Source organism: Mixophyes fleayi, chromosome 6 (assembly GCF_038048845.1).
Source record: "Mixophyes fleayi isolate aMixFle1 chromosome 6, aMixFle1.hap1, whole genome shotgun sequence".
Taxonomy (NCBI): domain Eukaryota; kingdom Metazoa; phylum Chordata; class Amphibia; order Anura; family Limnodynastidae; genus Mixophyes; species Mixophyes fleayi.
The window spans coordinates 155,683,501-155,710,774 of NC_134407.1; the positions used below are offsets into that span (position 1 = coordinate 155,683,501).

The 27,274-nt window shown below is 40.5% G+C and overlaps 1 protein-coding gene across 6 annotated transcripts in view; it reads right to left on the reverse strand.

Annotated features, from left to right (window-relative positions):
• Positions 1 to 6,043: 6,043 nt before the first annotated feature.
• Positions 6,044 to 27,274, reverse strand: part of KANSL1 (KAT8 regulatory NSL complex subunit 1) — a 63,897-nt gene continuing 42,666 nt past the window's right edge. For 5 of the 6 annotated variants that reach the window (XM_075176865.1, XM_075176866.1, XM_075176867.1 and 2 more), the window contains 13 exons: positions 25,757 to 25,898; positions 25,453 to 25,572; positions 24,105 to 24,166; positions 22,484 to 22,646; positions 18,936 to 19,095; positions 18,174 to 18,335; positions 17,745 to 17,912; positions 17,531 to 17,652; positions 10,835 to 10,953; positions 10,183 to 10,237; positions 9,289 to 9,401; positions 8,977 to 9,208; positions 6,044 to 8,278 (listed from right to left, as the gene is read on the reverse strand). In XM_075176865.1, coding sequence (XP_075032966.1) covers positions 8,075 to 8,278; positions 8,977 to 9,208; positions 9,289 to 9,401; positions 10,183 to 10,237; positions 10,835 to 10,953; positions 17,531 to 17,652; positions 17,745 to 17,912; positions 18,174 to 18,335; positions 18,936 to 19,095; positions 22,484 to 22,646; positions 24,105 to 24,166; positions 25,453 to 25,572; positions 25,757 to 25,898 — 1,822 coding nt within the window. In that variant the 3' untranslated portion in view covers positions 6,044 to 8,074. The remainder of the gene's footprint in view (positions 8,279 to 8,976; positions 9,209 to 9,288; positions 9,402 to 10,182; positions 10,238 to 10,834; positions 10,954 to 17,530; positions 17,653 to 17,744; positions 17,913 to 18,173; positions 18,336 to 18,935; positions 19,096 to 22,483; positions 22,647 to 24,104; positions 24,167 to 25,452; positions 25,573 to 25,756; positions 25,899 to 27,274) is intronic. The other variant, XM_075176869.1, reaches the window with a different exon arrangement.

The window sequence follows — 27,274 nt, forward strand, 5'->3', positions numbered from 1 at the left end:
TTTGTGAGAGCGGTTTCAGTGGAATGTTGGGGATAGAAGCCTGATTGCAGAATCAAGTATGGAAAGAGAAGATACAGGCACTAGTACACTCAGGGCCTGATCAACCACTAGGCTGACCAGGCTGCAGCCTGGGGCGCTGGGTCCCGGGGGGGCGCTGCCCTGTGGGTATTTTTTTTTTCGGGGTGGGGGAGGGGGGGTCGCCGTGGGGGGGGGGGGGGTGGAGGGCTCGACAATCAAAAGCAATGGTGGTCAGCAACACACAGCCAATCGCCAGGCTGCCTGTTGCTGTGCAGCAGACAGGAAGCAGGACGTCTTCACTTCCTATCTGCTGATCTGAGGAGAGGAGCGACGCTGGCACAACTACAGGTAATTGAAGGGGGGAACTGCCCTGCATATCTATAGGGAGGGGGGGAACTGCCCTGCATATCTATAGAGAGGGGGGGAAACTGCCCTGCATATCTATAGGGAGGGGGGGGGGGAACTGCCCTGCATATCTATAGAGAGGGGGGGGGGGGAACTACCCTGCATATCTATAGGGAGGGAGAGGGGGGACTGTCATGCATATGTATAGGGAGGGAGAGGGGGACTGTCATACAAATCTATAGGGTGGGAGGGGGGGGGGCTGCCATGAAAATCTATAGGGAGGGAGAGAGGTTGATATGTATGAAGGAGGGCAGAGGAGGGGGGCTGATATATGTGACTGGGGGAGTTTTGATGTGACGGGGGGGGGGGGGATAGCTAGCTAGCAGAGTGGAGGTAAGGAAAATAGCTGCAAGGGGGATGGATGCAGGATGGGAGGTAAAGAAAATGGCTGCAGCAGGGGTTAAGGAAAATGGCTGTGGGGGGGGGGGGGGTTGTGGTTAAGGAAAATGGCTGCAGGGGGTATTTAAAAAATACAGCAGCTTTGGGGGGCAGAATCTCATGATTGTGTGGTGGTCACATGGGTGGTCTCAGTAATCACTAAAATACTAAATATTAGTGAGATGGGGCTGGTAGAGGTTTGTATTTGATTGACAACAAATATTCAGATATTGCTTATATATGCCTGTCCAATGGGGTACTTTTAGCTGGCCATAATGGAGTGTTTTGTTTTAACTAAAGGGCCTAATCATTCAGGGTTTGCATTATAATACATTTTTGCATTTTCAAAACAGGATGCCAACTTTCCAGAAGCCAGCGAGAGGATAACAAAGTTGCAAGAACAGGTAAGAGACAATGGCACAATCTGTCTAAATTTGAATGCTGGAGAATACACCTGAACATTCATATTCAGGAGTGTTCCTATACACCTATATATTCGGAGGAGGGGGGGGGGGGGGGGGGGGGGGGGGGGGCGCTGCGGCCGTATTAGCCTAGGGCGGCCAGAACCCTTAATCAGGCCCTGAGTACACTAATCTCTGAAGTAGTTTGGAGGCAAAGGGGAGGAGATAAATAGGGCAGTAGTTGGAGAGAGGAGGTGGATCGAGAGATTGTTGCTTTAGAATTGGTGAAATGAACGCATGTTTAAAGGGGGATGTAAATGTGCCAGTGGAGACAGGTTGAAAAGGTGAGATAGAGATGGGCATGCAGTGGAGGAGAGGGAGCGGAGAAGTTGGAAGGGAATATGGTCGAGGGGACAGGTTGTAAAGTGAGATAAGTGTAGAGACTTTGATTTCAGTTACTGGAGAGAATGAATTAAGGGTGGATTGGGGAATGTAGGTGAAGATGGGTAGAGTGGGTGAAGAGAGTGGAATTTGACAAGAAAATATCTTTTGAAATGGTGTCCTATTTTCTTTGAAGTAGGTGAAAAAATCATGAGCTGTGAGGGAGGAGGTGCAGGTGGATTGGATTGTTGGAGACTGTATGTGGTAGCTGGATCTGCATTGTCTAGGGCTGAGGCGAGTGTTTTGTTGTAGAAAGAGGCAGCCTGATTAATGCAGGAAAATGCACATAGGAGAAAATAATTGTTTTAGTGAAGATGATAAGTGGATTGGATTAAGAGTATAAGGTAAGGCTGAAGGAAAGGAGATTGTGGTCAGAGAGTAAGAGAGAGATGCAAAGTTGTTGAAACTAAAGATGGAGCAGTAGCAGAAGAAAAGGTCAAGGCAGTGAGGATAACAGTGGGTTGGGAGATGAGGGGTCCAATGGGAGAGACCAAAAGGAGGAAGTGAAAGAAGTTTAGTGGTAGAAGAGACAGTGGGAATGTTGAAATTGCCTGTTATGACCGTAGACTGGTCAAAGGATAAGAAACAAGTGAGCCAGGCTGCAAAATTATCAAGGAATTGTGAAACTGGACCTGGGCAGAAGGGGTAATAAATGACAGCAGCCCAAAGGTGGAGAAGATAAAGTAGATGGATAGTGTGGACTTAAGAAGGAAGAGAATGAGAGAGTGAGGGTTAGATGGTATGACTTGGAAGGTGCAACTTGGGAGAAAGCAGACTGCCTACTCCACCACCTTATCTGTTTCTGGGTCTGGGAGAATGACTGAGGGAGAGTACCCATAGGAGAGAGCTGCAGAAAAAGTAGTGTCGGAGTTGCTGAGCCAACTTTCTGTAACGGCAAGGAGGTTTAGGGATTTAGAAATTAATAGATCATGAATGGATGCAAGTTTGTTACAAACAGATCTAGCGTTTCATTGTGCACAGAAGAGAGGGTATATGTGGCGATATGTAGATAAGGTTAGTGGTATTGCAAGTATGGGATGGATGAAGTGTTTGGGATGGAGCAAGGAATGTGAGCAGAGAATGTGGAATGAACAGGTTCCAGGGTTAGGATGTCATCAGGAGCCATGAGGAGCAGGGTGAGAAAGCAGAGCGGACATGCAAGGATTTCTAGGTGTGAGGTTTATTTCTATTTATGTAGGCTGGTGGGTGCAAGAGACAAAACAGTTTGTGTGCAGACTAGTGAGGGAAGTATTGAAGGGGATATCATAATAGGGGACAGAGAAACAGGATAATGGAGAAAAAGGCATTTGAAGAGACGTGTGGTGATCGTAAATAGAAGTGTGTGTATGTGTGTGTGTGTAAATTGAATAGGTGCATGATGAAGAGAATGAATGTGTATGCGCTGGGGTAGGTAATGAGTGGAAAGGAAAAATTGATTCATATAGTGCAGAGCAATGGAAGTGGCGCCCCTGGCAGGGGGTTAATAGGTAGCTCCTGTAGCTCTGACACTTCGAAGTTCAGGATACTGACGGAGATGGCAACAGCAATCACAACTGAACGCAGCGGGCACCTGAACAGATGTTCCCACAGCTGAACAGAGCGCTATGTGAAGACAAGCGAGCGGAATTAGTGATGCTCTGTGCAATGTTGTGCTAGGAAACCTTGGGTGCTGGCATTCACGTGGCCGTTACTCCGACATGTACCACATACTAATTGTCATTGCAGACCAAGTATACCTCTTCATGGCAACAGTAGTCTCTGGCAGCAATGGCCTCCATCAACAGGATAATGTAGTGTTGGTATTCTGGGGTAATAAGCTTGAAGAAATTTATAATCCAATTTTGAGATCGTACCTGCCTGGTATGCATTGTTTAATAAATCTGGATAAAGTGACAACGTTGGATGTGGCGCTAAAGATAAGATGTTTATAGCAATCAGTATTGTTGAGTTGATTATAAACTTCAATTGTATTTTAAGTGAGGCCATAAAACTGTTAATCTGAGAATAAAGTAATGAAGGAGGAAAAAGAAACCCCAGTGAACGTACTACAATACATGTAACAGCACCGTGGTTAGCGGTATTACAACTGCTATTTTAACATTTAACCAATACATTCAACTCATCTAGCTATTACACATTTTAAATATTTCGCTAATTAAAGCGATTCAGTGAATAAAAAAAAATTGTTTTTAATGCATACAAATAAAATTAAAACGATTTTTAAGATTACAAATCTTTGAGCGTCTCAAATCAACACATTTCCTTTTCTTATTTGGCTTGTACAAGTATATTAAAATGTGTTTGTGCATCTCCTGCATTAACTTGTTCAGATAAATTAGAGAAATATAAATAATTACAATAATATAAGGGGTGGATAATTTACTTAGTGCAGTGTGAGCTCCATTGTGCATAGGAACTATGTCTGCTTTTAAATTAAGCTATTGCAGCATTTATATTTGCTATGGGCAATAATTTTTTATTGGTGTGTAGCCCAAGTATAGTAATAAACATGACCCATGAGTATACAAAAATGTTGATTTCTCACAAACAGTAAGGAGAGTATTATTACCAGCAACTTCACTTCCAATGAGTCATTATAAACTCCATGAAATAAATTCTCCAACTGCTATTGCACAGAAGCCATTTCTATGACACATCAGTTTCCAACATGGAATCTTTTCTAGGGGGTCTACTGCTACTCTAATATATTCCCAGGGTTCTGGCTTCTACTTCATGAAATCCATTATGAAGAATCTAAGGAACTCATCCATGGAATTTCAATAACTAGGTCTACATCATTTCAAATGGCTTCTACATGGAATCCCTTCCTAGGTACTCAATGGAATCCTATGATTCCCAACACTCTGCAGAATCCCTTCTTTAGAATTCCTCCTCCTACAGTATGGAATCGCATCTCTTACAAATGAACCTCCAATGCCTACATGGAATGTCTTCCTATAACTTCTATGCCATGGCTACATCACCTCCTACAACTCAATGGAATACCACCTCATATTTTTTATTTTTTTTTCTATTATTTTACTACGCCATGGAGGCTTTTCTACAAATTACCTCCTATGGTTCATTCTACTTTCTGGAACCTTTTCTAATGACCACTTTTACTGCCCCTGTTACTCCATTCATGAATACTACTCTAATATAGTACATTTTATGGCTCCTCTGAAAACCTTTTCTTGGGTCTTCATATACTACAATCCTTTTGCTTTCACCTATTCTATAGAATTCTTTCCTACAGCTAGGCACCACTGAAAGCTCTTCAACTCCTATCACTCTCTAGAACTCTCATTACTTCCAATAATGCTCCTGTTCCTTCATGGAATCCCTTTTTACCCTTTCGGGTCCGCAACGTGCCTCTTCAATGCAACCCCAAATCGTGAACATTGCTAGAATCCCTCCTCCTCCTGGGTCCCCTTCGATGGAGACACTATACAATTGCTACTACTCTAAAGAACAAAAGTGCGACCTAAAACCAATGATTAAGTATGGGGAGGACGCAGAGTTTAATGACGCAATGGGGAGGTGCATATTCTAGAAGGTACTGATGTATTATAAATCTGTCATTACAGAGCATACTACACAACCCAAGAATAACCTTTCATGATTTCTAGAGACGGGTGCTAAATGAGGTTAAATATCAGTTAAACTCTCTAATTCAGGTAAATTACATTTATCTTGGCTAATAAAGATACTAAACTTATTATTCTATTTATACCTTTTTTGATTGAACCTTCATTATATATCATTATACACCACTAATATGAGATTGCCATCAGGTTCTAGACACAAGAAGCAGACACTATGTGGAAAGTCTAATAGGGTTAAACCCCTAAGTGAATTGGTCCAAATAAAAGCTCTATATTTCCTTTTGGAACATAAAGAACGTAAAACTACTTTCTGGAGTCATATCACTAGATTACTTTAGCCCACTGTAAAAGGCATTTGAGCAAGACCTAGTACGAAGATTTTCAAATAGTTCCAGTTCAATTAGGATAGTACACAAGAGTCTACTTAATACACCGATAAATTAGCATGTATGGAAAACAGATATAGGTTCCAATACTGTTCTGACCCCAACAAAAAGGTCTTTATTTTTCCTTCTACTTGTCCCAGAGGCAAGGGAAGCATCTATTGGACTATAACTTTGTGGAATATACTGGGGTTGCAGCCTTGTGTCATCTCTTCACCTTTGCCAACTTTATACAAAAAGGACTACAAACTTAGAATCCTATAAGCTCTAGGGAGAAACCCAAGCTTTATTTTTTTTTTTATATGTCTCAAGTCTAATCTAAGGTAACCAACATAAAAGTACCATAGATGGGGATACCAACATGCCAATTTTGGTTCCTTAAACTGGAAATTACTTTTTGTACAACACCATATTTAAGTGGTTCATTTTTCTTTATTTTTTTTTTCTTGAAGCACTGTTTTTTCTGTACTTTTGCCCCCAACAGGAAGTTAAACAAAAAGAAAAAAAAGAAAAGCAAAAAATAAATCACTATACAGCCCAGAAGATGGTGCAGATTCTTCCATCGCTATGTTTTCTGGGACATGGGGGAAAAAAAAAAAAAAATCCAATAAAATGTTATTTACAAAAACAAGTCTCATGTTGCATTATTCTTTTTTTTTTCTTCTTTATACAAAGCTAAAAGTTCTCACATTTTTCAATATTTTTACTTGCTGGAGAACTAAAGCCATTAATGCTTAGAAGTGGAGAAACTCTAAAATGGCAACAACCCATTCAGTGCTAAGGACTGTCCATGTCTGCTCAAAACAGAAAAAAAAAATAAAAAAAAATATTTATTACATTTTTTTTTTTTAAAGGACAGAAAAATATGTAAATATACACACACAACTAAACAAGAAGCAGGTGATAAATACAGAATATGTTTTAACCCACTGCATAAAAGAATCAGGCCTTAAGTAGACCGAAAAACAAAAAATTTTCAGCTGCGGAGATCATTAAGTGAACAGAGTGCAGTAAAGAGATGAGTGAATACAGAAAACATCTTGGCCTTTTAAATAACCAGCCAGACGTTCATTTGACACATGCACCATCTGATCACTATGTCTTTTTTTCCCCCCTCATTAGCCAATGAGAAAGTCTGTTGCAAGAGAACTAATGCAATCATAGGAGTTAAGAAAAACAACAGGTTAAAACAGAAAGATGCAAGAGAGAAACAAAATAATGCTTTAATATATGCAGGTAATAAGTATGTGTTTGTCTGATATGCTTTGGGTAAACGAAAATAGTAAATGGAGAGGGAGGAGGAGCACTAATGAAATCTAACTTCTAGTGAACGGAAAACACCATTAAAATGTATTAATGAGACTGCAAATAATTTGACATTATCTTTGCTATTCTGCCTACGTATAACACAACTTCTGAGACATTATCCTACATCATTACTGCTGCTTATGCCGAGGTCCTGCATCCTTATCAATGAGAAACCTTGAAGTTTAGCTATGTATAACAGGGGTATCCCAGTCTATGAAAAGCATTGTTTTAAATAAACAGGACGTAGGCCCTCTTACATTATATTTTGGTTTAATCTTCATTTTAAACTGGGCATAACCAATATGTCCTGTCATTTGACAGGAAAGTATAACCACTTTCACATAGTGCACAGCAACATGCCATGTCCCAAAGCATCAGTGACCAAACAGTCATTTACAGGTCTTGTACATGAGCAAGTGGGTAGGTAGCATTTTACCCACATATCTTTGTAATAGCAATATGTAAAAGATGAAGACTGTCCACAAACCTGTCTTTTTGTTTCAGACCTTTAAACTATGATAATTACTTTGAAATGGTGCCTACTGAAATGGTCAGTACATGTGTTAGATGCTCAAGCAGCACCCAACCCATTCTTCACATTCGTCCTGTTGCCCCTTTTACAGCGATAAGTGCTTTAATAATTACTATAGCAAAAGAGATCTACTGGGAAGCCAATGGTTGATTTAAACACCCCCTCTTCTCTGAAATCCATCTCTGCAGTGAACCAGTAAGATCAAACTGTTATAAACATACAATTTCCAGGCATTAGAAAACATGGAAAGCCACCAACTAGAGTGCCTTGTCCGTTATCTGCCTTGTGCACAATGAGGCTGAGTTACAGCAGCGGGTTAGGTACACAGTGTCACACACAACACATTTAAAAGAAAGTGTAACAAAACAGAAATGAAGAGAGCAAAAAAAAAAAAAAAACACCAGGGGAAAAAAACAGGTATCTAAAGTTCTTAAATTCACTAAAAACTGTGAAATTGGCGCTCTGCTCCGGGGATAAAGTTTGAATATCAAACATCGGATTCTTCTGAAACCAAATTGTCTTGTTGGAGATTTTATTAATTATATATAATTACTAAAATAAGAATATATACAATTTTCTTATTTTAGTATCCCCCACGTCTCTTTATCTGTGGAGGGGCCGCGGTCTGGAGTAAGGGTAGGGTGGAGAGGATGGGGATCCCTCTGTGTCTTTGGCAGTTCTGGAGCTGCAGGAAGATCTGCGTGGGGGCCGTGGCCCTCCCCAGTCTGTGGGTTCACTGGTTCCCGCAGGATCCGGCTTCGGGTGATAGGGAAGGGGAAAATGTCGCCTCTCCCAGGGCTGTACAGTCTGAAAAAAAAAAAAATGTAAGAGCCATGATCAAAATTAAGCAAAAAAAACATTAAAATATATTGTTGTAGTCACATTCCACTGTATACTTTGTGCTCATAACCACAAGCATCTATAATAACCAAAACAAGCTATAAAGTAATAACAGAGTAATTACCTATTGGCAATTATTTGTAAGGTGCCACAGTATTTTAGAGTGCCAGAAAACAAACAAAAAAACAGGGACATACAGGATAGACAAAATAAAAGTGGACCTGCTCATGAAAGAGGGCACAGCTAATACAATAGGTGCGGTATGGCTCAGAGTGGAGGGAACACTAGTGAGTAGTATATGTGGGAGTAGGGTAAGCGCTAATTTGAAGTTGTCTTTCATGTTTAATACTAGACACACCCTGCATTAAAGCACATGCAGTACACTACAGTAAATAAGAAAAAACCTCCACAAGCAGTATATACACTGATAAATTAAAGTAAATAATTGAGGCAGGTTTTATAAGAAAACCCTTGTTGCACTTATGTTCTCCATCATAAAGCAAGCCTCTGACAGCCAGAGGTGGCCCCAGAATATCTGCCTGAGACTAAGAACAAGGAACAAGACAATTGCATGACCAAAAAGCAGGAAAGGAAGGATAAAGTATTAATACCAGTTAGGCAGAGTTATGAGAAATACATACTCAAAACATTGTGGCAATACTTACTATCTCTTCATATCCCGAGTCGGACACGGAGCTCTGCGTCTCCTCAGAGAGCAGACGTGGGGTATCCCTTGAAGTGGGAGTAGGTGGTGCAGATAAGATGTCAGGGCTGAGAGGAGAGAAGTCTGGTATGGCTTGCCAGCTGCTTGTGTCAGGGGAGGGAGGCTGGGGTGTGAGAGGCTGAGTGCCAATGGAAGGCTGAGGTGTTACAGAGCCTTCAGATGATCTATGAGTCCTGAAACAGAAGGAAAAGTATTATAACATTACGGTTTAAATGAAGCGAATAAAAACACTTTCTACTGGGCACCAAAGTACCTGCTTCCACGACGTTGCTGTGGTAGGATACTGCTACTGATCCATCTTGTCCGCTCCATCTCCTCACACTTCGCATGTAGTGCCGAAAATGCACAATCAGAAAGATCTTCCAACTACAAAGAGGACAACAACATGCATGTAAACATACACACATCACAAATCTGGCCTGGATTGAGACGGCAATAGGAAAGTTACCAAAAAATAAACAAAAACAATTTGTCAAAAATAAAAAAAAAGGCATTAAAAGGGTAACATATGCTACAATTATAAATTCATTAATTGGCAATGTCATGCAAAGATCTGAGAATTCTTGGGGGGAGGGGGGGATGCAATTGGCCAGGTTACTCGTGAGAGTAATGAGGCCTGCGCACTATTACCATTGGTACGCTAAGTTCAACACTGATTTGCACTTGCAGCTCAGAGCCACGAGCAGAAAGTACAGTAATTTTAGAGTGGATAACGGTAATAGTGCGCGGCCGCATTATTCCCCACCTACAGCACACCTGTTGCCTGTATAGCAGAGACCGCTATTGCATGAACACAGCTCATCAATGCAACACTGACATGCACTATGTAAATTATCCAAATACTAGTACAATGACTACTCACTTTCTGCTCTCAAGCCAAGGTCCCCAATGTAAATGAGTGGGGGGCTAGCTGCACTGCACAAATGGCTGGGAATGGGGATGTATATAGGCTAGTTTAAGAATCTCTGTACAGTGTATAACTTCCACCCTATTACCTGCTTTGTTCAATTACCCTTTTAAATCCTATGAAGCTGCACAATCCAGACTCTTATTTGGTCTTATTTACAATGATCTCAAAAAGGCAGTTGTCAAAGAGCTAGAAATCAGTGTAACGTGTGGGCCTCCAGGGAAAACAAACAAAAGTTACCTCTAAGTCTTCTTCTTTACTTGGAGTGAGCGGAGTGATTTTAACGACACGCCAGCTGTAGGACCAGAGTGCAAAGTAATTAATATTTACATGTGCAAGATCTATATTTTCGTTAATGTAATAACTTTTGTACAGTGTGCAAACCAAACATGTTTAAAAATTGTTAGTACTGGAGTTGGCAGTAAAACAAACAGACAAACTCTTTGCTTGATCCAACCTCAAGAGCTGTCATCCACCCTCTACCCACCCCAAAGTAGCAGAAACTCAGGGGCTACAAAAGCAGGAGCCCAGCTATCTCTAAAACACCCATGAATCTCCTGACTCTCAACCTGAAGTGGTTGTCATAGAAACCATTCTTAGGGTTGTTGGATAAAGCCGGAATAGATTAGGCCAATAATTTTAATGAGTCCAGGCTATGAATCTTCAGAATGATGGGAACTGTGGTACTAGCAGAGCAACTATCTACCACAGATGTTTTGGTGATTAATATATTCACCTTGATTAACAGCTATATTATAGAAACAGAAAATCTGAAGTAGGCAGCCTTCAAAATTCCAGCTGTTGCCAAGCTACAACAGAAGTGGATCCTAGCTGGAGGATTGTTCCCACCTGAACTCCTGGCCTGTATACTACTATACGTATGTGCTTATACCTGGGAGTGAGGATCTCTTTGTACTGAAGTCTTTCAACTCTGGTGGTGGCTGCCACAGACATGGGTATCACAATGTTGTCTATGTCATAGGAAGTCTCCGCCCGACGTCTCCTGGCAGCCTGTTGGATATTACGAGAAAGCAATGAGTTTCATACAATAAAACTGCAGAAAACGAACATTAATAAAAAAGCTGTGAGGTGTGGAAGACTGATAAACATGTGCAAGAAATACCAATGTTTAAAACACACCTTTCAATAAACAAAAGAAATAAAAAGAAAAATATGACTAAAATACAAGTCTAACCAATCAGAAGCCTGGTGAGCATAGCAAAATATAAAAACTAAAATAAGACTGTTACAGGGAAGTTATTTTTTGGACATGTATACTTAATGTTAGTCTATCAGCATGCTTAAACCTAAGTGTTGCTGGTTGCAATTTATGTGGTCCACTCAAGCAGTGCTCCTCAACCAGTGTGCCACGAGATGTTGCCAAGTGTGCCTCCAGCAGGAGGAAAGGCACAAGGTTTATGGCGCTACATGTGTTACACTATGGTTAATTGGAAGACCTTACCTCAAGGAATAATCTTGCAATTTGTTCCATATGTTTTCTTTATAAAATATTTTAGTGAAATAAAGAGTTCATTATTATTATTATTACTATTGTTACTGGGGTGATGCTTATTAATGTATCGCGCACGTGTGATGTTTCCCGCAAGCTGTAATTCCTGCTTTTTTTTTGTATGTTTGCTTTTGGTGTAAAGCGGAATTCTGGGAAGGTCTTAGATGTGCCGAGGGTGAGTAAAGGTTGTGGATATCTGCTTTAAAGTACTCCCATTGTAGGTATTATTTTTGTTGTAAGCGTCCTTCGCATTCAAATGAAATACGGTCTGTCAAACCCCTGTCCATTTACGAACTCAGAGTGACAGCACTGTGTAGCGCTTACAATAGTATTCATTTCTCAAAACATTACACTATTACACCTTCCAGCCTGCCATAAGATAAGAGGTACAATGAGTTCTATTCACGGAAGTGAACTCCTCTCTACCATACATAATGCAGTGATTTCAATAGCCAAACAATTATTTTGAAAGGACTCCTGTATTTAAATTTACAATCATAAGGCTCCCATTGTACTGTACCACCTATAAAAGGGCCTTTATCTGAGTATATTTAAGATTTTGGAACTCTTCAAATCATTGATATAGTATTAGTGTTTCTATTTAAGATTTTACATTCCCTGGAGCGATTCATATTGTCCATGTGTATGAGATGTGTCATTTTTAAAATTCTCAAGATTTTGTTTGGCAACAAACAACATTACTGTTTTGCAAGGCTATTTAGTTTTCCCTGATTATACACTTTATTAAGCAGCTGATCAAGTGTTTTTTGTTTAATATCCCCACAAATCCCAATTTTTAATCAAATACCAGGGCTCACCCTTGGATCTATAAATAGACACGATATTGAACTAACATTCAAGAATGAAGCTGCGTGAACTTATGGGTGGATAACATTTGAATAATGGCTTGACAGATATTTCGCCTTCACCACTGTCCTCACAAAAAGGCCTCAGCAATGTCACAAACTCTTAAGGAATGGGTAGATGTTAAATCTAGCCTTCTTACAAGCCTACGCTACTGGGATTGTGAGAATATTTCCGCAATGTAATTGGGACAGCACTCAATGTATTATTATTCAGTCAGTCCACAAATTGGAGATCAATCTCAATTCATTATAATTTGTGTGGACATTTCAACTATGACAATTCAAAAACACAACAGGGACAACAGAAGGAAGATTTTACTACAGCATAAGTCACTGATAGGAGAGCAAAATGTTTTTTAACATTTGCCATAGAACTTAACTGTCCCAATCCAGACGCAATAACATAGGGTTGACGGATGATCACTCATGTTTGAAATGGGTCTCTCAAGGAGGATCTCGCTGTCTGTCTGTGTCGTGTGTGTCTATATTAGGGATTAGACTGTAAGCTCCAATGGGGCAGGGACTGATGTGAATGAGTTCTCTGTACAGCGCTGCGGAATTAGTAGCACTATATAAATAGATGATGATGATTGCTTATGGGATTTCCCAATGATAGTGAATCTCCAGATATGGACAGGTATTACCTTCATCTTACGGTGAGATGCCCCCCAACCCATTTTTTTTGTTTTTATAATTTTATTGTACCTGCTCTTATTTGTTTCTTTCCCACCTAAACATAACACCAGAAACAGGCCATTTTTGAAATGTTGGTTATAGAAGTTAAAGCATCAAGAAGCAGCAGAAAACTCTTACTGGAAATTTTGAAGAAGTTGTCAAGCAGGGTCTTGAAGCAAAGAGTGATGTTTATTTTGCTCAAGTGTCCTGACAAGGACAGTTCCACTGATTAAAGGCATCAGTGGTCAGGTGGAACATCAGAATGATGCATTTCAGTGTACAAGGGCCCTCTTTTTAAACAGTTTTAGACACAGGCTATTTGTAGAATCAGGATGCAATTTGTTTACCCAAGCATGGATTTACATGCAATGCAAAGCTAACAATATTTATGCTTATCTGTGATATCATAAAACCTTGCTGTGATTTCCTGCATCTTATTTTGGACACAGTGGACATCTGACAGAAAGTATAATTACCCCTTCCTTTCCTTTAAGGAGTATTGGACACTCACATCAAAAGGTCTAATTAACATGAGATTAGCATAGGTGCTTTCTTCCAACAGTTCCAGAATATACAATTCCGCCAAAGAAATGAATTCCCTAAGAAAAGTTGCAAACTCCAAACAAGGCATTTCCTTACACCAAGATATCATCATGTATTTATATAGCGCTACACAGAGAACTCACATGAGTCCCTGCCCCATTGTAGGGAGAAGGAGAAGGAGGAGAGAGAGAGAGACCAATTAACCTACTAGTATGTTTTTGGAGCGTGGGAGGAAACTGGAGCACCCGGAGGAAGGCCACACAAACACGGGGAGAACATACAAACTCCCCATAGATAAGGCCATGGTCGGGACTCAAACTCATGACCTCAGTGCTGTGAGGCAGAAGTGCTAGCATTTCCTCTAACAAGGTCAAAACAGAAAAAAACAAATTTTCTGCCCTGTTCTCAGAAATAAAGATTTCCAATACCAAAATATACAGACTCAAAAATAAGTGCATTTGCAATGATATAAATAAGCGCCCTGCGCTATTTCCTTTAAATACATTAATACCATAAGTTACTTATATGTGATCCAGTCACAGTTGGTTACACAAGATAGTACAGAAGGGGAGAGGTCATGGGAAGAGATATAGATTTGGGTGTCATCAGCGTAGAGGTGGTATTGGAGGCCGAATGAACAAATTAGTGCCCCAAGAGAAGAGGTGTACAATGAAAAGAGTAAAGGGCCAAGAACAGAGCCTTGTGGGACCCCAACAGTTAGTGGGAGTGGAGGGGAGGATGTGCCAAAGGCAGAAACACTGAAGGAGCAGTTCAATAGGTCGGAAGTGAACCAGGAAAGAACTGTGTCATGAAGGCCAATGGAGTGAAGGGTGTGTAGGAGAAGAGGGTGAGCAACAGTATCAGCATCAGAAAGGTTTAGGACAGGCCTGTCCAACCTGCGGCCCTCCAGATGTTGTGAAACTACAAGTCCCAGCATGCCCTTCCAGCTATCAACAGGTTGTCTACTGGCAAAGCATGCTGGGGCTTGTAGTTTCACAACATCTGGAGGGTTGGACACGCCTGGTTTAGGAGAATGTGTACGGAGAAATTACCATTCGATTTTGCAGTAAGTAGAACATTGGTCACTTTTGTGTGAGCAGTTTCAGTGGAATGTTGGGAACTGAAGCCTGATTGCAAAGAGTTGAGAATGGAATGAGAGTTGAGAAAATGAAACAGGTGTTTGTACACTAATCACTCAAGTAGTTTGTAGGCAAAGAGGAGGAGAAAAATAGGGCGGTAGTTGGAGAGAGAGGCTGGATCGAGAGATGATTTCATTAGAATAGGTGAGATGAGCGCATGTTTAAAGGGGGATGGAAATGTGCCAGTGGAGAGAGACAGGTTGAAGAGGCGAGTTAGAGGTGGGCATCCAGTGGAGGAAAGGGAGCGGTGTAGAGTCGAATGGACAGGTTGTAGAAGGGCGAGATAAGATGAGTGCAGAGACTTAGTCTTCAGTTACTGGAGAGAATGAATTAAGGGTGGATTGGGGAATGTAGGTGAAGATGGGTAGAGTGAGTGGAATTTGGCATTAGGAAATATCTTGTCGAATGGTGTCAATTTTGTCATTGAAATAAGTGCCAAAATCATGGGCAGTGAGGGAGAAAGTAGGAAGAGGTGCAGACTAGCAGAAAAGCGAGTTGAAGATGGCAAAGAGGTGACGTGGGTTAGAAGACTGAGTGCATATTAGAGATTTGAAGAATGTTTGGCAATTGAAAGGGCAGTGCTGTAAGATGAAAGGATGAGTATAGTGAAGGGGATAGGAACGAGATTTCCTCCAGTGGCGCTCTGCAGCATGGGAGCACTTTTTCAGGTAGCGGGTCGGTCTGTTGCGTCATGGCTGGGGTTGGATTGTCTGAGACTATATGTAGTAGGTGGAGCTACATTGACTAGGGCTGTTTTGTTATAGAAAGAGGCAGCCTGATTAGGACAGGACAATGCAGTCATTGGAGTTCAGTCATATGTTCGTCTAACCATTCCTTAATGTCTGCAGTGTGGATTATCCTGCTGAAAGAGGCCACTGCCATCAGGGAATATCGTTGCCATGAAGGGGTGTACATGTTAGAGTAAAATCCTCACGAATGTCAGGACCAAAAAGCAGGTTTGCCTTCTTCCAATAGTGCACCCTGGTGCCATTTCTTCCCCAAATAAATGACGCGCACGCATCCTGCTGTCCACATGATGCAAAATGAAAACATGATTCATCAGACCAGGCGACCTTCTTCCATTGCTCCATGGTCCAGTTCTGGGGCTCACATGACCACTGTAGGCACTTTCGTCGGTGGACATTGGGTCAGCTTGGCCATTGACTGCTCTACGGTCACGCGGCAAGCTGTGATGCCCTGTGTGTTTTGATACCTTTAACTTTTTCAGCAATATGTGCTACAGTAGCTCTTCTGTGGGATTGGACCCTACTGGCTCTCCCCACATGCATCAATGAGCCTTGGGCACCCGTGACCCTGTCACTGGTTGTCCTTCCTTGGATCACTTTTGGTAGGTACTAACCACTGCAAAGCGGGAACACCCCATAAGAGCTGTCGGTTTGGAGATGCTCTGACCCAGTCATCTAAGCATCGCAATATGGCCCTTGTCAAAGCCACTCAGATCCTTACGCTTTCCCATTTTTCCTGCTTCAAACACATGAACTTCAAGAACTGACTGTTCACTTGCTGCCTAATATATCCCACCCCTTGACACATGCCATTGCAGAGAGATAATAAATGTTACTCACTTAATTTGTGTGTTAGTTTTAATGTTGTGGCTGATCAATACACACTGACTGATCAATACATGGTTTTAACAACAAAAAAATACATTGGCTTCATGCACACACTGGTTCAGCTCAAAAATTGCTGCCTATAGGCAAAGTACACTAATAATGTCAATTTATTTGAAGTACTTATATCTACTTTACAAATTGTTAACCAATGCCAGTACTAAATACAATTTGAACACTGACCGTATAACATTCTAAATTACCTTTCACCAGCTATGATAGTTAAGGAGTAAAGTTAATTCTACAACATTGCCAGTAGAGGGCACTGTAAGTCACACTGGAGCCTCCAATTTATACTACACTGTCCTTGAAAAATGCTTCATTTAAATGAAGGGATTGCATAACTTGTGACACAAACTTCGAAGAACTAGCCCTCTTTTTAAGCAATCTATTAGAAGTATTACCCAGCAAGGAAGATAGCATGGATCATCGTTTAATGCTTACACTTACTATGATAAATGTGTCTCCCCCACATAGTAGTGTCCCAATAATCTCTCTTACCAAAGACCCTATTACATCATTAAATATTTAAGAAATACTTTCTGATGCATATAATATGTTAAAGTGGCATGCTCTCTAATTCACATATTGGCATAGACATTGCCAATGTAACAAATATTCTGAACTGCTGACAATGGAATTGGGCTTAAAATGACCTCACATTGGGGCATATGTTACCATAAGTACCACCTCAGGCTGCACACACCTACAAATTACATATAAAAACAAAACAAAAAAACAAACACACAAAAGAACATGTTCTAAAACGCAACCGGTAGTCTCCCCTAGCTACTACCAAGGAAAGTCAGAAAGCAGCAGCAACAAGGACACCGTTTACCATGTTAGTGACCATATGGTACCCATACAAGCAGCTGTTCTTGTACCTGTTTAAGAATAGGCAACAGCATTGTGAGGATCTTGTAAGAATGGCTATGTTGGCCAAACCCCTCCCACTGTAAACCTGCCCACCCATGGACATGACAAAGATGAAATGAAATACTTCAAGCTGAGTTAGCCTTCTAATGCTCCATTTGATAGCATGCTTTATCCATGCTCACTAAAACTGGGGCAAGAGATACAATATGTCCTATGACCATGATCAAACACAATATGACAAAGCAGGCTCTAAATCACAACATGTAGAAGAACAGCAGATAATCTCATAGCAACCACATAACAGTGGTTGCTGACATAATGGTCACTGAAATAAAAATTGCATCATACCGCAGCAGCAGCACTAAGCGATGTGGAAACCGAGCCATCAGATGGTATGGAGAGCTGGCGTGACACTAGAGTGTTATCAGTCCCAAGACAGGGCCCACCAGTGTCCATATCATGGCGCCCTGCTGAAGAGAGAAAATGATCAGTGAAACCCTCAGGGTAAGAAGCATTGTGTTTGGCTCACACAGTTCTCAGAATTGTCAGATTTTCCCCTCACCATCTCTTTCCAAGGGACTAAAATGCCGTTTCTTGTTGTGGGGAATGGGGAGAGAGAGTGAGCGTTCAGGCTTTAGGTATGACGTTCTCTCACACTTTAAGGTGCGTTGTGAAGGTTCCAAGCTTTGCTTCGGAGGGAGCTCTGGAAGAGGCCTGTGGAGAGTTAGTCCTGAAACAGCAAAAAAAAAAAAAAATCCAGGTTATATGAAGGGAGAAAACCACCACTGTAAAGTAAGGAGAGGCACTACATGAGGTAATAAGGGTAGGATACCAGAAAGTACATAATGGTCTAATTCAATTAGAGGAAATAGGGAAAACAAACTCCAGCTGAAAGCATGGAAGTTCACGTTTGAATAAGATATGTGGAAAGAGGAGTCATGAGAAGAGTGGGTATATATATATATATATATGGGTGTGATATCTGACTTACTGTGAGTATGGAAAATTCCAGGCATTCGTTCTGTGCGGGGAGTTTCAGGGGTGGTGGGGGGCGGATTTTGAGGGCGCAGTTTTATTTTCTTGCTAGATTTCAGTCTGTCCATCTTGTTGTGGGAACGGAGGAGAGAATGGAGTTGCAGACCAGCAGGAACATCTGTAGGTGTGTAGGAGAAAGCATGTTAATTCTGCACAAGGAGTATTGTATATTTCAGTGTCACAAAAAAGGACTGATTACACCTAAAAGGCAAGTATAAATCATATGAAAACAGCTACTATTATATATATTTTAAGCCCTTCAGTACCATGTTGATAACTTTGAAGACATTTAAGAGACTTATATTACGAGAATTGTTTTATGTACGAAAAAACTTACAGAGGTAGGACAGCTGGTGACAAAGTACACTGGGGCTTGATTCCATAACAGTTTTTGGGGTTTAGGTACTAAGACACTAACCTCATGTTGGTCAGCGTTCCTACAGTTAAGACAATGTCACCGGAGCAGTGAGCATACTCCTGCCATTACATGGGCTGCTGACATGCTCATCAATACCAATATTTAAACTTGCTAAGAATGCGTTTACACATCTGCAGGTTAGCATGTTTATGGAAATCTTGTCTACTCCGATATCGGTTTAATCTGAATCAGACAGATAGATATATAGTGTATTTCTGCTATGTGAGTGGCATACACAGCAGAGCGCTATCTACTCTAGTGGGCTGAAGGGAATAAAGAATATACAGATGACAAACTCACCAGCTGGGAAGGACAGTACAGGATGAATTGCAGGATCCAGTAGGGTCAGGCGTTCAGACAATGGATCATTGTATGGAAACTGGGTTGAAAGCCCCGGGAAAGTGGCACACATTACACACGATGAAGAGACCTCGCAGGGTCGCGGAACACTGCGCTGAACCTGTACGAAGTTACAGCAGCAAGACATGAGAACCAGCAAAGGGCAGTACGTCTCCTGTTTTACCAATCTGGTTTATACTTGCTGACAATATCGCCAATTTATTATAATATTTAACAGTATGTTACCATTTAAAAAGTGAAAACTTTCTAAATTACATGATTCACAAATGCCATTTCTAAATGAGCAGGTACTGGTAGTTTTCTATTTTCAGGACCATTTTGTTCTATGGTTTTGTGATTACAGATTTAGGTTTTAATATTACTGTTTGCCATCAGGAATACATTTCCTTATACTTAATTATAATGGTGAGAAGTGTGACATTTAGCTATTCATATTTTCGTTATCCAAAAGATCGGGTTGAGAGCCTAGTTTAAACCCACTTTTGACCTAGGAGAGAGTTAAAAACCGTAAAAAAAAAACAAAAACAAACACAACTTATACGACATATTACCAGGCTCCTGCGTTTCTCGGTTTACACAATTTTTGCTCCCAAGATAATTTGTGGAATGTTAACCACTTGCTGAGCGCTTGACGTTTATAAAAAGTGGCAATGGCCTCCAAAATATGCAATTTTCACACTGCAGACAAAAAAACGTTTTGTCTTGCTCTCTCTCATTTGGTCCCTGGCACCATGATCACAGAATTCAGTGCTCAACACTATGTGCCGTTCTTATTTGAAGAAAACCTTTGACACCACTGCAATGCATATGGACTTAACCAGCATTGATCAGTCCCGTGGAGGACAGACCTGTATCAAACCAATGGTAAATACATTGTAAAATATTTTAAAAAAGTGAGACCATTGATAGAATTTTAAAAAAAATAAAAAAAATAAAAAAAAATGGGAGGGAGGGAGGCAAGGTCAGTGCCCTCCACTGGCTTAGGAGAAAATAATTCGGAAGTAAAAAAAATACACTACACTATCCAATAGTAATATCCCTACAGCAGAAAGTTATGGAGGAAAGATGCTTAAGCAGGAGCAAGTGAGAGGGAGTGAGCAGTACTAAGGCTGAAACAACCAGATTCCCCAATGTGGTGATTGGGCAGCAGCACCAAACCCATTCCTGCAGCAGTGGAAGTATTCAAATGGATCCAGTTAGTCTGTTGAAATACAGCTGAGCTGTAAGAGTTTTGGCACGGCAGGACTGCTGCTCCAAGATCTGGATTCTACCGTCCAGGAAAAGCGGCACTAAACTTCAGTGATCCAGGTCCACATTGAAGTTTGGACAGGAAATGTATGCTGTGTCGATAAGGGGGGAGAACACACCCTTATGCCATTAAGAGCAACATTAAATAAAACAGGACTGTAACCTGCATTGAAACATCAAACAGGCCCTTAAAAATACTGTAGGCATATTAAAAAAAGAAAAAATGGCTGTATTGATGAATTTTGAAATTACGGACCTATAATTTATTGTTCACATAGGACTGCAAAAGCCCTTACTTTCAGCAATGCCCCAATTCTAGGTTCAACAATTGGCAAAACAAAACAACTTTCACAAGAAACAGTCTATTGTTGTTCTGAGAAATTAAGGCTACTCCCTGTGTCAGATTGGCAAGTAACGGTTTAAAACGGTCAAAAGAACAAAAGGATTGGAAGAGAGTATTATGGACAGAAGTTTGACGTGTTTGGCTCTAAGAGGTGAACGTATGTGAGGGTGCAGGATGCCAGTTGCTGGTAAGGTGGGAAATTTAGACAGAGGAATAATGAATCAGAAATATTACCACTATTTTACAACATCATGCCATCCTCTGGTGCAAATGTCAGAATGCAGTAGGACAATGATCCCAAGCACACTTCTAAGCTATGCAAAAATGACTCAGAGCCGAAGCACGGTCTTTGATGCATTGGCCGGCACAATTGCCAGATTTCAACCATATCTTGCGGGATGAGCTTGATGGTGAAGTCAGGGAAAAATTCCCTAAAAGCCAGTTTCATTACTGGGGTAAGCTACAGAAGTCATGGGTTCAAAATTCCCCTGAATAGCTACAAAAACTGACAACTAGAATGCCAAACATCAGTTGCAATTGCTACAAAGTGAGGGCGATTTGATAAATGCAAAGTTTGATGAATAGAACAGTTACATGAAATATAAATAATTTCTGACAGTATGTAATGACTATAATTTCAGGTCAATTTAGTGGTACCTTGGGGGAAGCGGGGAATAGGACAGTATCATTTTTTAAAAAAAAAAATACATTTCCTAGCGCAGTTGTTTTTACTTGCCACCCGGCTCTTGGAGCCCAGCATAGCCTTATTATAATAGAATAAACCATTGTTTCTCCTATTAGAACAGGCACTAAGTGAGCACTACAGCCAGCAGTGTGTGTTAGACCACTGACCACCAGTCTGACCAGTCCTACTAGGTGTGGGCAGTAACCGCCAACATTTTTCCATATTATTGCCTCCACCCGGCTACATCTTAATGCCAACCAGCTGGCAAAATTTTCTGGGGAGAACACTGTAGCAACTCTAAACTACTGCACAAGTGTGTATCTTTATACACCTGGACAAAGCCATGCTGCAATTCAAGGGGCTCAAATGCAATCTCTTTTTTTGGAAAATACTCCCTGCTTTTGCATGTAGCACACAAATACTGGGTATCTTCATTTTAACACTGCAACTGAAGAGTTGAGCTAGGATTCACCAATTTTCCCATATCTAAATCTAGCTGCACATATGAAATTGTCCTTCCCCCTCCCAATATGGTATTCCCAAAGCTGTATAAATTTAATCTTCAAACAGGATGCATTCCTAACACAAAAAGAAGGCATCTAGGAGGCTAAAGAGCCCATAATGATTAAATACACTACCTATGCCCAGGAATGCCACATCATTGGAAAATTCCACACACAGAAGTGCACAAAGAAAAACTATCAACGTCTGAGAAATAAGTATTTACACCGAAGGAGAGCACCAATGCAGATTCCAGATGTCAGCCCACTTGTGGGTACAAGTACGTTAATGCAAAGAGACACCCTCTGAATAACACTTCAAATACAAGAAAGCGTACAAAAGTTTCGGTTATGGGTGACAATTTATCAAGTGTCTCAAAAGCAGCACAATCCACACCCATGGTCTGTCAGAGTTCACGACAACAGTACAGTGTATCAAAATAAAACTCAGAGAAAATAACCTTATGTGAAACTGCAGTGTGCCAGACCTGATAACTGACGCTAAAATGACCAGTTCAGGAGCCACTCAAACTCAAAATCTTAAGCAGCAGCTAGAACTTAATAGGCACTAAAAGAGGTACAGCCAACTGAGAGCTATAGGACACGAAAAAAAAAGTTAGGCAGTAGATGGTGGTTATATGACTCCTGATAATTTTACAGCCTAGTCCATAAGAATATTAAGCCACACCTAAATAAGCCTCAGAAAACGTACCTTCCTGTGGAGGGGTAATATCCTGTCTGGTCTCACCACCCTCCTCCTCTTACAGTGGAGAACAGGTCTTGTCCTTGCACAAACACAGCTGCTGTCCACTAAGGTTGCTGTGGACTTACTGGATGTATGATCTTCAAGCTCTGAACTACAACGTGATGGGAGCCTGTTGGGTAAAGTACAGATTTAGCTGCAGGAATACAGCATATCAGGCTTTGTAACACAGGGCAATCCAAGCAAGAGGGCTTATGTAAAAAAAAACAAAAAAAAAAAACCTGTACATAACAGCACATAAACCCATGCACTCTTAGGTGTGGGGAATTTATTTCTCCAGAGATTTTTTTTATTTTTTTTTGTAAATGCTGCCTTAAAAATGCGAAACAATGCGCGCAGGTTTGGACATGCAATTGCGGCGATTTTTACTTAACGCAGCGTTAAAAATCGTGGTATTCAATTTGAAATCAGGCAATGCCGCCCCCGCACGTTAACCATTAGTGCATGCAAATTTTTAGGGGAGGGTTTAACGCCAAATCGGGAATAAAAAAATGCATTGGCACACATTTGTATTACAGTACACAACCTTGTATTTTATAATATTTACATACAGCACTTTTTTTTACTATACAAATATCTATACCATCACTAAACACATTAGTACATACATATATTAGTGATTAATGTGTTTATTAAATTGTTAATTCTTTTTACATTACGTTTCTCAGTAATGGGAAAGGTGTTTTTCCATTACTGAGAAAAGTAATAAAAAAAATAAAATAAAATAAAAATTACTACACGATTTCAATAGTTTTCTTATGTTTCTAATGTTTTGCACAGCCATGAGAAACAAGAGATAAAACTGCAGAGTTGACAGTTTACTGCCCCACATTAAAAAAAAGAATTGAAATAGCTTTTAACGCCTCGTCCGCCCTCCCTATACTTTCAATGGATAATTTACTTGTCCAGGATCGGACCATTTTCGCTAACAAAACGGTGCATTAAAAATAGATTTAAATAACGGGTAAAGTTAACGCGCTCCAGAATGAGTGAAACCACATTAAAAATCACTTACCGCTGTGTTAAAAAATAAATAAAAAATTACCACTGAGAATTGAATTCCCCCGTAGTATTTATTCAATATTCGGATTTTGATTAAGCCTATAGAGTCGCCAAAGTCACAAAAAAAATGAAGAATCCCACTATTGCCATCACTAAAAGATCCTATGTAAACTTGAAAAGACTGATATATTCAGGAAAAATGGATGGAATAGTATCAATGTAACCTGCAAGTTTGCTTAGGTTTCCCTGCTATTAAGGGGCTGCTCAATGCGAATTAAAAAGTGCTGGGCAAGGAATCAGCTTGTTTTAAGCCTGATAAAAAGTCCCCCAGGCAGAGGGTAGGCCTGTGCATGGCAGCCATCATGTAAGCTGAGGTGCATGTGACAACAAAGGCAGAGGGCAAGTTGCAACTTCTGGGAACCTGATTAAGCCAGACGTATTAACAAACTACAGAAAAAGTGTCCCCCGTCCCCCTCCTCCCCTAGATAATGTGACAGCTTGTATATTAGGATTGCACAAAAATAATGGCACCCACAGAAGCATTAAAATATAAATCAATTATACTTACGTAGCAACAATTCCATTAATGGGTTTCTGCAGGATTTTAGCTTCTGTACTTCCTTGATCAGGCTAAGAAATGCAGATGGAGAAAGGGTTAAAGTATTGTACAATTACTAGACAATGATGAGGACATCTCCAGACATACGATTACAGGGAACTGAATCATTCATATATAAATATGTGAATATATTTTCAAAAGAAATCAGCAGAGGGCGCTAGACAGACACTAGTGCCTTTTACATTGACCAGAAGATTGCTAGAAATATGCTGCAGTAATTACACCATATGGGAGGGGTGTGAGAAAGCAGATTCTAAAATGCATTACAATAGGCAAAATACAACTTCCTTCTGATATGGGAAAATACAGTAGATGGGCAGGTTAAAAAGTTATTTGATTTTTAAGGCCTCATAAGGTCTCAAACAGTTCTAAGCACATTATGTACCTTTATAACATGCGGCCAGTAAAAGATCACAAATTATAAACAAGTTGATCAAATGCAAAAATAAAATAAAAAAAGTTAAACTTATTTCCTTAATGTGGAAAATGTTAACATACCTGTAATTACTTTGGCATAACATAACATAACATAAAACGGGACATTTGTTTTTAAGTGTACCCATGACCTACTTGCAGTGGAGGTAGCCATTTTGTTAGCCAGATCAATAAGAGGAGGAAGCAGCCAATTAATTCACTAGGCGCTAGTGACATTGCTGAGCTATGAGAGACTGTGCTGCCTGACGTGAGGTCACTAGTTCCTATTGTATTGACAGGCTAAACATTGGCCCCCACACACAGGAGCATTTAAAGAAAACCTGGGCAGCAAATGACATTGAGCAAATAAAACATTACTAACACATCACATTATGTAACTTTCTGGATGACACTAATATAGAGAAAGTGCAACTATGCAGACTGTGGTAGACAAAGCACTTTAATGTGTGCTTGTCATGCCAGACCAAAATGTAAGTCATCTCTAGATCAAGCTAAAAAGTGTCACCAAAGTGAACAGATTTGTCACATATTTAAGTGTTTCACTTGGGCATAATAGTTTTATATATACAAAGAAAGAAAAGAATCTCCCATGGCGTCTGTTTCTCTTCAAGTCTAACTAAAAGCAACATTTAATGTAATGCATTCACCAGCCTCTCTATCTGGTGGTTCAAACACCTTTGCCTTAGCCATTCATTTTAGAAACTGTTAGGTTTCATTAATGTGTTTGGGATGTGAGCTAGGTGGTATATGCCCCTGCGATCTCCATGAATCGGAAGACTGCATGGCCAACAAAGGCTTTTGGTGGCAGATACCAGAGTGGTCGATATAAAATAATGACACTTCTCCATCCCAGACTGATTACCTTTCTTTCAGGGTCTGGTGAAGGGGATACAGAGGCTGGTGTTCTTGCATCTGGAGAAGGATGTAGTGTCCCCTCTGCATAACTTTCCGGAGGACTGGCATCTCCAAGGACAACCTGGCCCTGTGAACAGACAAACACAGTGAGAATATAAATATTGATGATCATTTCAGATATCTATTTTGTTTTTAAAAAAGACACAGTAGGCTATGGGAGAAGAACCAATTTTGGGGGATAGTAAACATGACCCTTTAAAGCACTGGCAGGCACAAGACAGAAGAGAAATGGTGACACCACTCAAGCTTACCTTTCCTGCTCGCAGCTGTCTGTAGAAGTCTGTGTGCTGGCGGATCCGGTATTCCAGGTCAGATACATGAGCTTGCAACCAGTTCCACCGACTAACCACATCTGCTCGCTCCTGAGCCCAAATCCACTCACAGCGCCTCTTCCTGAAAAGAGCACAAGAATGTAAATCAGCACCAGTCCTAATGGTAGCAAGAACTTATAGACCATGACACCCCCAAAACCAGTCTACTCATCCTGTAGATTGCACCAACTCATTCCACAACATTGTTAAGGCATAATAAAGCCAGGCCTACAAACTCAATCCTTAAAGCAATGGTTAAACTAAACGAGATGTATCTTTCAACCATCTTTTGCATCATGACCATCTAGAATTTAGCAGATCGGAAGACTTCAGAAAACATGGTAATCATCCTTAGATTACTGACACAAGCAGAAGTTTTCATCTAAAATCTCAAATAGTGGTAAGGCAACCCTGCAGCCCTCCAGCTGCTGCAGAGCTACAGGTCACAGCCTACTGGGGCATCCATAGGCTATACCATATGTGTGGGAGTAGCCAAGCATATTTCCTGGTCAATGGCAAGATCCTTGGCTACAACCGTATTAACTTGTTATGTGTGAGATCTGGCATCAAAGTATGCATTAATGACTCCAGGACATAAAGTTACCAGGTTTACCACTAAATTTACACTGAGAGATATCACTGCAGCAGACATCAAGCACTTGTGTTTTAACTTTATTTTGTCACAGACCTTCAGAAAACCACGAGTCAGTCTATACAGACTGGAACAGATAGGGTTTGCTCGACAAGCAAGAAGTTCTCACAGCATTTCCCAGAAATGGGAGTAATCATGTTTTATGCAACAAGCATTTTAAAAAAAATATCAAGTAGTATATAAAAAAAAAAAAAAAAATGAAAGGGGAAAAAAAACCAAACGACGAGAGCATTAGACTCCCCTCCATACATTAGTAGTATGTTTAACTCATTGTTTACTTGCACTGAATCCTGGACATTCCCAACTCTTGTACCACAAATTCTAAAAGTTGCCCATACATGAGCTGTTCAAATGGCTCAGCCTATTGGGGAGGGGGGAAACAGATACCAGGATGTATATACACATGATATGCAGATGCTAAGTCTATTACCGTTAATACATTAATTTTAACCCTGATTTCTGCTTGCAGTTCCATGAGCTGCGAGCAAAAACCAGCATTAAAAATAACCATATTAACGGTAAAAATGCACACTATTATCGTAATATCGGTAATAGTGTGCAGGCCGTGTTACTTTCGGCAGTTATGCGGCCAATTGAATTTCCCCTGTGTGTCTGGAGGTGTCCAATTTAACCACATGTGAGCAAACAAAATTAGCCAAATCACAAGGTGTCTGCCAAGTGCCATAACCAAATCAGTTATTCGATACTCATTGTCCTGATCTTCTGAATGGAACAGTTGGTATCAATTAGACCGTGATCAGGACCCAATTACCTGACAAAGTCAATGTGTGTGCACAGTTTTATAC